A 12,570-nucleotide genomic window follows, 5' to 3' on the forward strand; every position below is an offset into this window, starting at 1 on the left:
AACGACGGTGACGGATAGATCCAAACTACGTAAACGGCGTTTTAGAATAGTCCTGCAGGTGAAAATTGTTGTTCCGCCGCAATCCGACTCGGCGTCTGCTCTCATTCACCTCCTTATACGCGATCCACTGAACCGAGTTCATCGATACAATTCAGTGAGTCTAGTCGCACAAACAATATCGCATTTTAGCGCAGATGCTTGAGAAGGCATTGAGTTTGGACTGCTTTACATTTAACCTGATTTAGAACTTTATTCTGCATCTAATACTTTAGGTTTTTCAATTCTTGACATTTCGTTTTGAGGACAAGTTTTGATATTAAAAAATTATGCTCATAGTTATTTTGTTTACACAGTAACTTTACACATACTAAAAGTTAGAATCATGTTACTGTAAACTTCGTTACATTTTATTGGTTCATATTAAATTTTGTTGTATTTTTGGTCATAAAATCCTTGCCGCTAGTGTAAAATTGTATTGTGAAATTCAGTTAACTAATAAAAATGGTAGGAATAATACATAGCGTAATGTTTGGTAAGTAAAAGTTTCACGAAAAATTAAATAATTTCCACTTATTTTTCTTGTCGAAATTAATATATCTAATTGATCATGTGATATTTTGATCTTGATATTTCAGTCATTTGTATCAAATATAGTGTTTGTCAAGCTAATGACACTGGTGGTAATGTAACGCAGAACAATATTCATGAGGTCGTTACTTTGACCACTACGCCAAGCGTATTTAATGAAAGTACACTTATTATCGCAAATGAAATAGAAGAAGTTTCTAACGAATCTGACAGTAACGACACTGTTACGTGGGAATTATTTATAAGTGTCCTGAAATCTGTATCATTAGACCAATTGAAGCAAATAAAATCTAACATCAAGAACTATTACAACTTAGGTGAAAAGGAAATCGCTAAAGTCAACAAGGCATTTAACGCTACTGATTTAGAATACGAGTATCTATTGCAATACAAATTAAAGAAAATGATAGAAGAAAAACGTTTCAATGAATCTGAAGATTTCTTGTTGGATTTTATGGATTTATCCAACTTCTTAATTGAAAAGATATTAGAGTATTCATTAGCCAAATTGAAAGAAGGAACGTGGCTTGCCCGCACTAATTGGCATCGACAGACCTTAAAAGAAAAAATCTTCAGACAGCAAGTAAAACTTGGCATCAGTTTGATAGAAATGCAAATGTGTAATGCGTTGGGTCTATGCAAAGAAAGGGAACATTATTCTGATTACATAATCGAGTGGCTCAGGATTCTCCTTAATGACGGTGATGCTATTATAAGAGAAGTTTTAACTGCTGTACCTGTAGTTTTAGAAAAATATTCTACATCTATAAAATCTAATGTAATGTTTAGAAAGAACTTGCTGTATGCATCTAAGACTAATGCTAGCGCTCAAAGAGATGTGCTGGATTTCATTGATGAAGTGATAACAAATGAAAATGTTTTTAAATTTATTCCAAATGTGTTGAAAAAATGTGCAGTGTTACTTATAGAACTACTTAATGAAATTAACGACGTTTACGATTTAAATGATAACAATATTGAAGAGCTAGAAACTGTTTCACACATGTTTATGTCTTGGAATGGAGGTGCTACTGGAATAGAAGATATATTAGATATGATAATAATTATCCTGCTTTCGCCTCCGAGATTTATTTTACCATGTAGTAGTACCCCTGTACGACAAGCCAATCCGCACACAATATTCAGCGCAGTAGTAGTAAAAAACAAAAGAGCGGGCAACCCCACCCCTACCACGCTGTGGGCTCGGTGTCCGAGCGGTCTCATTCCTTTGTGCGCACGCGCAACGACCGCACGCAGTATAAGAAAAATGCTTAAGTGACGTCACCAGGACGTTTTTACCGACAAAAAACGTTATTATTTTAAGTTGTGCAGTGTAGTGACGAGAATTAGACCCAACACAAGGTTGGTTGTAACAACTATTTTGTGCAAGTGCTCGTACATTTTTATTATAAGCGTTGTGACACGACGCGTAACTTTGACCCATTTTTAGCTCCAAGTTAACGCGCGATGTTAACTAGTAGCCATTTTTTGCTCCGAGGTAATGCGAGATGTTACCCAGTAGCCATTCTTTTGCTCCGAGGTAATGCGAGACGTTACCCAGTAGCCATTTTTTTTTCTCCGAGGTAATGCGAGATGTTACCCAGTAGCCATTATCTGCTCTAGCGAGTTAATACGAGATATTAACCAGCAACCACTTTATATTCGGTCATATTTGCGGGTCATTTTTTAACCAGTAGCGTTAATACGAGATATTAACCAGCAGCCACTTTATGTTCGGTGATTTTTTAACCAGTAGCCGTTTTTTGCTCTAGCGAGTAAAAACGAGATATTAACTACCGAGATAGCCAGGTATTGTAATATTATTCACTTTTACGAGTTTTTAAGTATCTTCTTTTCGGCCATTTTTAAAAGCCGTAAAAACAGAACATAATGAGCTCATACAGAAAAATGTTGCGTTTGTACGAAACTACCCACATTAAGAGCTTGCCTTCTTGGCCTTACACCTTATGAACCATCAACCATCTTGGAGCATGATGACCCGGCGCCGCGGACGCACTCGCCCCAGTCGAGCCTCCGCCTGCTTTTATAACGACCGATGACCCTGTGGCCATACACATTGTTCAATGCTACAAAGGGTAACTGAATAATTTTGTTGTTTCGTATTTTTATACATTACACCAATCGATATTGGTCTAAATACAAAGGCTAGTAAGAAAGAAATAAGTATCAGATCAAAATTCAAAGTGCATTTATGTAGATTCGTTACTTGCTATTATAAGGTCAGAATAAATGATCCTAAATAAACCTTAGGCCGGTTTGTTGACCGAACCGAGTCGAAGTGGAAATAAATGCCTACTTTATATATGAAGTATGACAATATGTCGTTTTTTCTATGCAACGACTCATATTAACTGACATTGTGATTGTGAGTACTTATCAGTCTCACATTTTTTTGTTGGAAACTTACAAAGATCTTTCTACATTTCCGGTCGGTCGACCAATTACATCGACGGTCGACAACTATAACTCATTATAATCCTCTAAAACGGGAAAAGAGGTATTTATTTGATATGACAACTAATCCAGGCTGCTGCACTGAATATATAATTTAAGCTTTAGCCGTTCGCATAACTGTGTGAATCGAGGCTTTATACAGAGGCCGTACCGACAAGCTACGCCCTGCTGTATGGTATGATGGGCTAAGACCTATCACCCGCCCGCGGCGCAACCACGCCGCCTTCCACAAGCGCAGGCGCCGTTATTTACGCCGCAGCGCCGCGCCGCCGCCGCCGCATGCCCAGCGCTGCCAGAGCACCGCGGGAAGCGCCATTAAAGACCGACCAGAACACCAAGGTAACCCGCGTCCCTAGACGACGCGCCATCTATGTACAGGTATGTGCTGGCCGCTTAAAATATTGTTATTTTAAATGCAATGTACCTAATATTCGGTTACAGAATTTATTGTACCGAGATACCTATTCGATTCCCGATTCGAACCCAGATGTTTTTTTTCATAATCATCATAACCATGCGAGTAAACATAATTAATTATACATAACAAATAATTATACACGTCGGCGCAGAGACGTTGATATTAAGAATATTCTTAATCGCATCCGTCGACACGAGTACATTCTGAGATTACCCACTTGTTAAAAAAAAAAAAAAAATATGTTCCTAGATGGTGGACTTAGATAGCGTTTATATAAGATGCTAAACAAAGTTTATGTGGTTTAAGCACTTCAAAAGGGATGATATTTTAACCGCAATTAAACTTTTAACAAAAGATTCATTTATGGTTTAAAGAAACTTATTAATATAAAATATTTTATGTTTATTACATAAACACGATAGCCACTGAAAAGCAAATAGAATTATTGTCTTATTTTAACGGATGTTTGTTTTGTATCTGAACAAACAGGCAACATTTTTGTTTGTCTCTTTGCGGCCTTTCTTTATTTAGCCCTGATATTTTTACAAAGTTTATTTTTTTATTCATGACGTCTCACCAGCTTGTATCTATAAATAAATAATAGATAAAATCTAAGAGCTTCCTTAAACTGTATCGGTATCGGTACATAAGATGACGTCATTTTTTTTCTTGTATTGAAAAAACATTGTTATGTAGGTTTGTACCTACTAATCAATGTATGATTAATGCTAATAATACTATTGATAGTCTTACGAAGTAAGCCTTCATCATCATTATTATTATTTATTTACTAAAAAAAAAAAAAAAAAAAAGAAGTCAGTTTTAACTCCCATGTACTGTTTTACAATTGGTTCGTATAAATTATTTATGTTATAACGTTATAATTCTCATAAGAAGAGATGCGACATCATGAAATACATTGAATCATTTCTCTTGCTAAATCTTTTAGACAAGCAAAGTATCTTATTATGCGTTAAAGCGATAATAACTATGCCTTTATAAATTTAATTCAATAATAATTACATTGTAATCAATGTAATAGAAAATTATTGACGCATCAAAAAAGAAATCGGGCCGCTTGTAATAACAACCGGACTAGTGGACTTTGGTCAGTCAAAGAACGAATCAACCACATAAAATAAACTATGTATTATGTAGGTACCTACCAGTACTACCACTACTTGTAACCTTTAGTTTAGATTAAGGACATTTTTTAATAATACCAAAAAATAATGCGATATTATTTTACGAATCGATAACGCTGCCACAAACTCATAATAATGAATGAGTCTTTCTTCCCTTTCTATGAAGTATAAATTGAGAATTAGTATTTGTTATTTTTTCTTAGCATGATTATAAAAATTCAATCATCACAGTCATAATACTGAAGCTGACTGAATCAAGGTGTCTGAATAAAGACACGGAGTAGGAGCTTGGTTCAATATTGTCTCAGAAAATGTTAGACGCTTTGGTTTCAGTACATGACATAAACCTATTTTTTGTTTCTTGAACTTTGTTTGATATTTAGTCATAATTCATATTTTATCGTCTGGCGTAGAGATTTCTACACGATTAACATGAATTAATTCCAATTAATTCGCCTTAGAATGGCGACCATTTTTTTTAGACGTTAATACGTTTTTTCACTAAAAAATAAATAAATAAAAAATAAAAAAATAAAAAAAATTGAATGCTGGGGCAACAGGTACATCAGTAGTACCATATTGCCCATTTATGCCCATTTAAGCTTACCTTTCTTTGGCAGTGAGTTTTGTATTTGGCAGTCGCGGATCAAACAAAACGTACCAGACTCCGCTATACACTCCGCAAATAATACATAAATATCCTTCCTTCGACATTTTACACTACGCTCCTAGTCCCAAACTGAGCAAAGCTATGGGTCCTAGACAACGGATATAAACATACTTAAATACCGTTTTTATATACATAAGTACATATTATACATAGTAACACCTAGACCCATCACAGAAATTAAAATGTATCAATTCAATTTCTGCCCGGCCGGGGATCGAACCCGGGACCTCTCGGCATAGTGGTCCGTTTCGAAACCACTACACCAAATGACTGACAAATAAATATTTTTACAATGCTCAATTACATCATTGTACCTACCTTACTCTATTTTCTTAGCATATTCTAAAGTCGGGTGCATCCTATAATAACATTAAATAACCACCGCTTAGCAATATCGTTAGTGAAATCATATAATTTATTGAAATATATAATTATTTAAATAAATATTATAATTTATAGGTCAGGTTTCAAGAATCAAAAGATTGCTATTAAAAGGTGCTATTAAATAGAAACCAAACTTTTTCCTCGCAACAGTGTTACTTGGAATCCAAATTAATACTGTTTTGGAATACTGGTCAAACTGTATCCAAATAAATTAATAAGTTTTAATTAACCACATTATTTATTTATTTAATTAAAATGCAAGTGAGCTTATGTTTTACAACAATCAGAGTGTTAGCCTTGCAATCACTGTGATCGATTCGGTGTTAACCACTACCGTCGTCAAGCTCAGTTCTGAGATGAAACTGGATAAATATAGGAAAGGAGTGTCGACACGAGGGCGTTCGGCCCACACAGCACGCGACACGCGGCAGTATTGCCTGCGGTTTGCGCCGCTGTCAACGTTGATACAATTAGCCAGTGTGCTGGATAGACAGGATGCTCTGTCAACTGTCTTGGCAACTTTTTACAATCAGTAGTCGTACTTAACAGTTAATAGAAGTACAAATAAATGTATATAATAATACTCTATAATGAACAAAATCTTGTTGAGACCGTGATACTTGTTATTGTTACGAATAAGTGATGCAATACGATTATAATACAAAAATATTGCTTTATTATGTAATTAGTACATTGACATTTACTCTCTTAACCATTTAACATGGACATTGATCCATGCTCTAAACATCTACATGGTAAAATAAATCTCGGAGGCGAAAGCAGGATAATTGAATGATCAAACGAACTTACCAAGTGAAGTTCGATCTAAATTATCCTGTTTTCGCCGAAGAGATTTAAGGTCCCTCCCAACCCGAAGATTTCTATATCTTCTTCCCTGGAGGTAAACGTCAATGTCATCTCTTCTCTAAATATAATGAGACCGCTCGGACACCGAGCCCACAGCGTGGTAGGGGTGGGGTTGCCCGCTCTTTTGTTTTTTACTACTACTGCGCTGAATATTGTGTGCGGATTGGCTTGTCGTACAGGGGTACTACTACATGGTAAAATAAATCTCTTCGGCGAAAACAGGATAATTTAGATCGAACTTCACTTGGTAAGTTCGTTTGATCATTCAAAAAACATGCAATTCAATTTGAAGGGTTGGTCTAAAGAGAAACAAGCAAAAATTAACAAAATTTGGTCGGCTATTATATTTTTGTAACTATAGTTGTATTATTTTATTCTAACTTCCCTTTTTATTTATTAGGTTATGGGCAAATTGTTGTAAAATCTATGCAATGTGTGCCTTTTCCAATTAGTGAGTCTTTGCAAACCGTTTGATTCAAAATAGAAGAACACAGAGACGGTGGTTATAGGGACGTCAGTTTTTTGGTAAAACGCGAACAATAGGGGCAATCCACGAAAATTTTGGTGAAGTGAATTGGTGAAAAATTTATAGCAGTTGTTTGCGTACGGGATTTTCATGGCTACAGCAGAGTCAGGTGGTGGAATGTAGGTCATGTTTGCAAAATAAAATAAAAACTAGCCAAGTGCGACTTACACTCGCGTGCAGAAGGTTCCGTGCGTTTTTATTGCATCACATATAATTTCTTGACTTTACAGTTAAAATGAAGTTTTTCGTAATGATATATGTATCTTCTCCCCATAAAGGTAAATCCTTAGAAACAATAACGCCTTTAAGTTTTGAAGTTTTTGTATCTTTTGTACAATTACGTTTACGTACTCGTACCTTACTTTCTACAAGTTTTTCTTAAATACCCGTATCAATCAAACATGTTCGTCTGTGCGTGGACAAGGGTTCTTTGGAAAGTTTTACTGGACCCAAAATCCGAAAGTGAGTTTTGATAGTGTATGAAAAATTGTATACCGTTTGTATTTTTAAATTGAATGGGAGAACAATCGATTAGCGGTGTATTTAATCATTCCATCTACACGCCTTTTTTGCTAGGATTAGGATTCGGTTCATATTTCGTTATATTTGATGTGTTTATTCATATTCCCAGCCAACAAAAGTTTACTTGATCATGAGTGCTGGTATATTATGAATTTTAGCAGCATGTCCAATAAAAAACCCTGAGAATTCAATAAACTGCATCCACGTCTCTTGCATATTAATCACATTGGCATAACAAAGAACTAAACCTACTTAGTAGGAGTACATTGAAATGCATTAACAGCATCGCAGACAAGTTGTGTTAACTACTTTTCCCATTGAGACATTAGCACAAGTGAAACTGAAGGGAAATCGGTGAACATAGAACCATTGTGAGCTGTGACGTGAACACTTCAGAAAATATACGAATATATGATAAACACGTAACGAGTTTTCCTGTACCCGTCGATATTGTAACACCGTCTTACAGGGAAAGTACTCTCCGCTCCCGAGGCGTCGAACGAAGCATTTTTATCCGGAGAATAAAGTAAAATACGATATTGTATTTTTATAGAATAGCGCTAGACTAGAACCCGTCGGAGATGACTTCACGATGCGATGAGGCATTATGTCATTCTCATTTTCGACCATCTGGTTATAGTTTTTATCAAAAAGTAACTATACTTTACACAACTATTGCGAATCTTAAACGAACCTGTCGCCTTTTTATTTTATTTTATTTACAGAATCTCGGCACTTAATGGACATAAAACGTTTCCTCGTTTATTACACTCGCGTCGCACTACTGTTCGACTTTTGCCTATTATCCACAGCTCAACAGCTACGTATCGAATATCGTACAAAATACGACGTGTGCCGATCGGTACACACTCATTTTATAATTATTTTAATAGAATCAGGCGCGAATAAACAACGTAAGCTACAGTTAGGTTTACTTAATGCTGGTTCTCTCGGTACACGTCACGACGAATTCATAGTAGCTGTGGAAAAGCATCACGTCGACCTACTGGCAATAAACGAGACGTGGCTGCGTGTGGGACAGGACGCGCGCGCACCGGCGGTGCCGGGATACAGACTGAGACACGTTCCGCGACCGAGCTCCGTGCGCTCGCGCGGCGGTGGAGTGGGTTTTTATGTACGCCTAGGAGTGAGCGCGCGGGTTCTGCCCCACCCTCCATCGGAAAATGTCGAGCAGATGTGGTTATGCCTAACAGTGAGTGGAAAGAAGATAGTTATAGGGACTGCGTATAGGCCGCCGTGGCTGAATATTGATATATTTCTCGATGCGGTGTCTTCGTCATTGGAAACGTTTACATGGTGTGACAATGTTGTATTGTTGGTAGTGTCCGACCGAAACTAGTTTTACGACCGAAACCGAAACCGAAAACGAATTTCGGCAACGGTGTCTATTTCGGCCGAAACCGAAACCGAAACTTCCTTACAAGGCTAAAATTTTGAGGGAAAAATAAAGAAATGCGAAAATGCACTGCCTGAAAGAATCGCACAACCTACTCCGACTACATGACTAACCGCGCTATGGAACCGGCTGGAAAGGGGTATCTTTGTTCAACAATAGCTTCGAAAGTAATAGACGTAGACTAATAAATTTACATTCGTTTTGTAGAATAGCTCAAATACTAATAATACAATGCAAATAAAACATACTTTAACGACGTGGTTTTTCTTGTGTTGGAAAATAACTGAAAAAGAAGTGAAAAAAGTAATGTTTTTTTCTACTTAAATCCATTCCTACTCCCTTAAAATGTATGAAACTTGTGTCTGTTTTCTACTTTACTAACAGATCATTTTATCAGCTATCGCATGACATAAAATATTTGCTCATTAGTGTTAAGGTGCTCACGCAGTCACTTGTTTTTGAAGGAAGAGGTGAATTCTAAAAATTAAAAACTTAAAGCCTTGTAATTTTTTGAGAAATGGGTCAAGCAAGCCCCAAATTTGAAGTATTTTCATCGATAAAATTAACCATAGATCACGCCCTTAAAGTTCGATCACTACATGCCCGGACACATTGTATAATACTATAAATTAAGTATAAACTATGATCGTAATGCACATTCGGTTTCGGTCGTAGTTTCGGCAAGTTTTCCGCCGAAAACGAAACTAAACCGAAACTCGTGTTTTTACCGAAACTCAACCGAAAACGAAACCGAAACCGAACATTCGGTCGGACACTAATTGTTGGGTGACTTTAATGTTAATATGCTCAGTGTACATGATAATAACTGTATTAAGTTAGGTAATTTTTTGACATGCAATAGATTGGTTCAATGCGTACATAACCCAACACATTTTACGTCACACAGCGAAACATTGATAGATTTAGTTTGTACGGATATCAAGGGATGTAATATCTTGATAGATCACATACAAGACTTGGGTAGTCACGCTTTTATAGTGTGTGAGGTAAATATTAAGAAATTCAAACCAAAGCCAATCAAATTGAGACGCCGAGCTATTGGGGATGTAGAAGGGGAGTTATTCAGAGAACATATAGTAGGTTTAGATTGGAGACGTATATGTGAATTAAGTGACGTGAATGAAATGGTGAAGGAATTTAATTGCTATATAATAAATATTTTTGACATACATGCGCCACTGAGGACTGTAAATATTAAGTTTCATCAATATCCATGGCTCACATATAATATTAAATTGATGATGAAACGACGGGATGAAGCTTGGGCTAGGGCGCGTCAGTCTGGACGCGTCGAGCATAAGGAATATTATAAGGACCTTCTCAGATCATAGAAAGAGAATAGATATGAAGTCGCGCGTAACTACAACGAGAACCAGTGTCCCCACATTTCCCCCTCCACAGCCCCCACACACACATTCAACTGTGTAAAAACAAAGCGACTGAGAGTCTACGACAACATGTGCAACCGGCTTAAAAGTGCTGTGATTGGCCAGAAGGCGTGCCTTATGGCCAATCAATGGCCGCGTGACGAGACGCACACTTTGAAAAAAGCAATTAGAGAGAAGAAAGATAAAATGGAGTCGATAAGATATCGATACTTTAAATCCTGGGGGCAAGGCTCGAAATTGGTTTAAAAAATGCTTGTATGAAAACCTTTTTATTATTATACGTTATTATTATGTTCTTTAACGATTTTTGCATAAAGGAGTCAGTTCCATTTTGTATGGACGAAAAACTCAGAATCAATTATTGGGACTAAATGAAGTTACCTTATATTAATTTACCCCAACCAAAGCTCAATGTCGTTATCGATGGAGTATAGAAGTTATAGACTGACAAAGTTTGTATGAAAAGTCATGGGTTAAGTAGGTACTTGCGATTTTTACCAGTATTTACAATATTGGTAATATATTATTATTTACTTTAATAATAATAACAGGATCACTGTAATTATTATTAACTACTATCGCGCATTAACTTTTTAATTATGGCGAAATTCGTACCGCCTATGTTTATCAAAAATAATGCCTATATTAGGCTTTCAACTAGCTCTTATAGTAATTACATAGTTGACAGTTACTAATCCCTTCTACTATTGTTATTGTTTTTGTAAAAACTTAAAAATCGCAAGCAACTCATGATTTTTTCATTCAAAATTAGAAAATAGAAAATAATAATTTACTTCTATTTATCGATAATAGGAAACCGTATTAGAACACGAGCCCTGCACTATGTTACGACCGGCACATGCGGCCGTACTGTGTATTTTCACGCGTCAGTGGATATCGGAAGAAATAAAATACATTGCGCAGTAGTTACGCATGACATAAAGTGGTTGCTAACTAAATCGTCAATGTACAACGTGTTTGAATTTTTATCACCACTAATTTCGATATCGCAGTAAATGTCACGGCACTGAATTCGTTCGTAAAAATGTTTAGTTTTTTTTATTTATAAGCAAAATACCAATGGATTTGCAATACTTACACGTGGTAAATGACTTCATTGTTCCTGTAGTTCTTCGTTTCACTTATGTTATTGCACGTTACGACGCATTATCCAACAATATCGGAGAACATTTCCTCAGTACGACTGAATCGCGACTAACCTGGCGTCGCGGGCGATGTTCGTTTCTGGGCATATCGCGGAGACACGCGCCACGCCCCCGTTTCACATCTATTCCCTTCTATGATCTGAGAGGACCTTAAACGCTGTGTCGATCGGGCTATTGACACGGAAAAACGGGTATATTTTAATCAATACATTAATGACAAAACTAATGATCCTCGCGTCGTATGGACGCATATAAAACAACATGTGCGTTTAAAAACAATGCCTGACAACCCAGGCACTATTTGCAGTGACCCTAACGTAGTTAATGGTCATTTTTTAAATGTTCCTGGTGATGACAGCGTGGACATATCCCAATTGACTTTTTTTGAATATAATTGCATAGTTTCCAATCAATTTAATATACAACAGGTTAATGAAATCGAGGTTCTAAAAATATTGAAAAGTTTAAAATCAAATGCCGTAGGATTAGATGGTATCTCTCTTGACATGATATTGTTGACTTTGCCACAATCCCTTGCAACAATAACGTCAATTGTAAATAGGTCGATCACCACAGGTGTTTTCCCTAAAGACTGGCAGAAAGCGCTGATTAAACCAATACCAAAGAAATTGTTGCCGACCTCTTTGTCTGATTTGCGCCCTGTCAGTATTCTGCCATGCTTATCTAAGGTTCTAGAGAGAGTTGTGGCAGATCAAATGAAGATATTTTTGGAACAAAATGATATCCTCCCTCAGAAACAATCCGGTTTCCGTAAGGCCCACAGTACCGCAACGGCCCTGCTTCAAGTGGCCGATGATGTGTTGGCTGCTCAGGATAGTGGGGAGGGCACTTTGTTGGCTTTGTTGGACTTCTCGAGAGCTTTCGACTGCATTAGCGTCCCACTACTATTAGCAAAGTTGCATTATTATGGTTTCAGTCCATGTGCTGTGAGATGGTTTTATAGTTACTTTGAGCACAGAACT

At 36.7% G+C, this 12,570-nt stretch overlaps 2 protein-coding genes and 1 long non-coding RNA gene across 4 annotated transcripts in view; 2 read left to right on the top strand and 1 right to left on the bottom strand.

Annotated features, from left to right (window-relative positions):
- The window catches only part of LOC135086793 (Krueppel-like factor luna), a 148,605-nt gene that overhangs the window by 63,272 nt on the left and 72,763 nt on the right, over positions 1–12,570 (top strand). The window lies entirely within an intron of this gene.
- Positions 1–12,570, bottom strand: part of LOC135086797 (uncharacterized) — a 143,512-nt gene that overhangs the window by 52,354 nt on the left and 78,588 nt on the right. The window lies entirely within an intron of this gene.
- Positions 420–8,955, top strand: LOC135086985 (uncharacterized). Its single transcript, XM_063981835.1, has 3 exons — positions 420–532; positions 636–1,688; positions 8,495–8,955. The coding sequence occupies exons 1-3, from the start codon at positions 502–504 to the stop codon at positions 8,953–8,955; spliced, it is 1,545 nt and encodes a 514-aa protein (XP_063837905.1). The 5' UTR covers positions 420–501.

This window comes from Ostrinia nubilalis, chromosome Z (assembly GCF_963855985.1).
Source record: "Ostrinia nubilalis chromosome Z, ilOstNubi1.1, whole genome shotgun sequence".
In the NCBI taxonomy this organism is placed as follows: domain Eukaryota; kingdom Metazoa; phylum Arthropoda; class Insecta; order Lepidoptera; family Crambidae; genus Ostrinia; species Ostrinia nubilalis.

What these genes read in the sequence shown, in the direction of transcription:
- LOC135086985 (XM_063981835.1), top strand. Translation starts at nt 502, where the DNA reads ATGGTAGGAATAATACATAGCGTAATGTTTG. An exon ending in AATACATAGCGTAATGTTTG is followed by an intron (nt 533 to 635) that starts GTAAGTAAAAGT and finishes TTGATATTTCAG; the next exon opens with TCATTTGTATCAAATATAGT. An exon ending in TCCGAGATTTATTTTACCAT is followed by an intron (nt 1,689 to 8,494) that starts GTAGTAGTACCC and finishes TAATAGAATCAG; the next exon opens with GCGCGAATAAACAACGTAAG.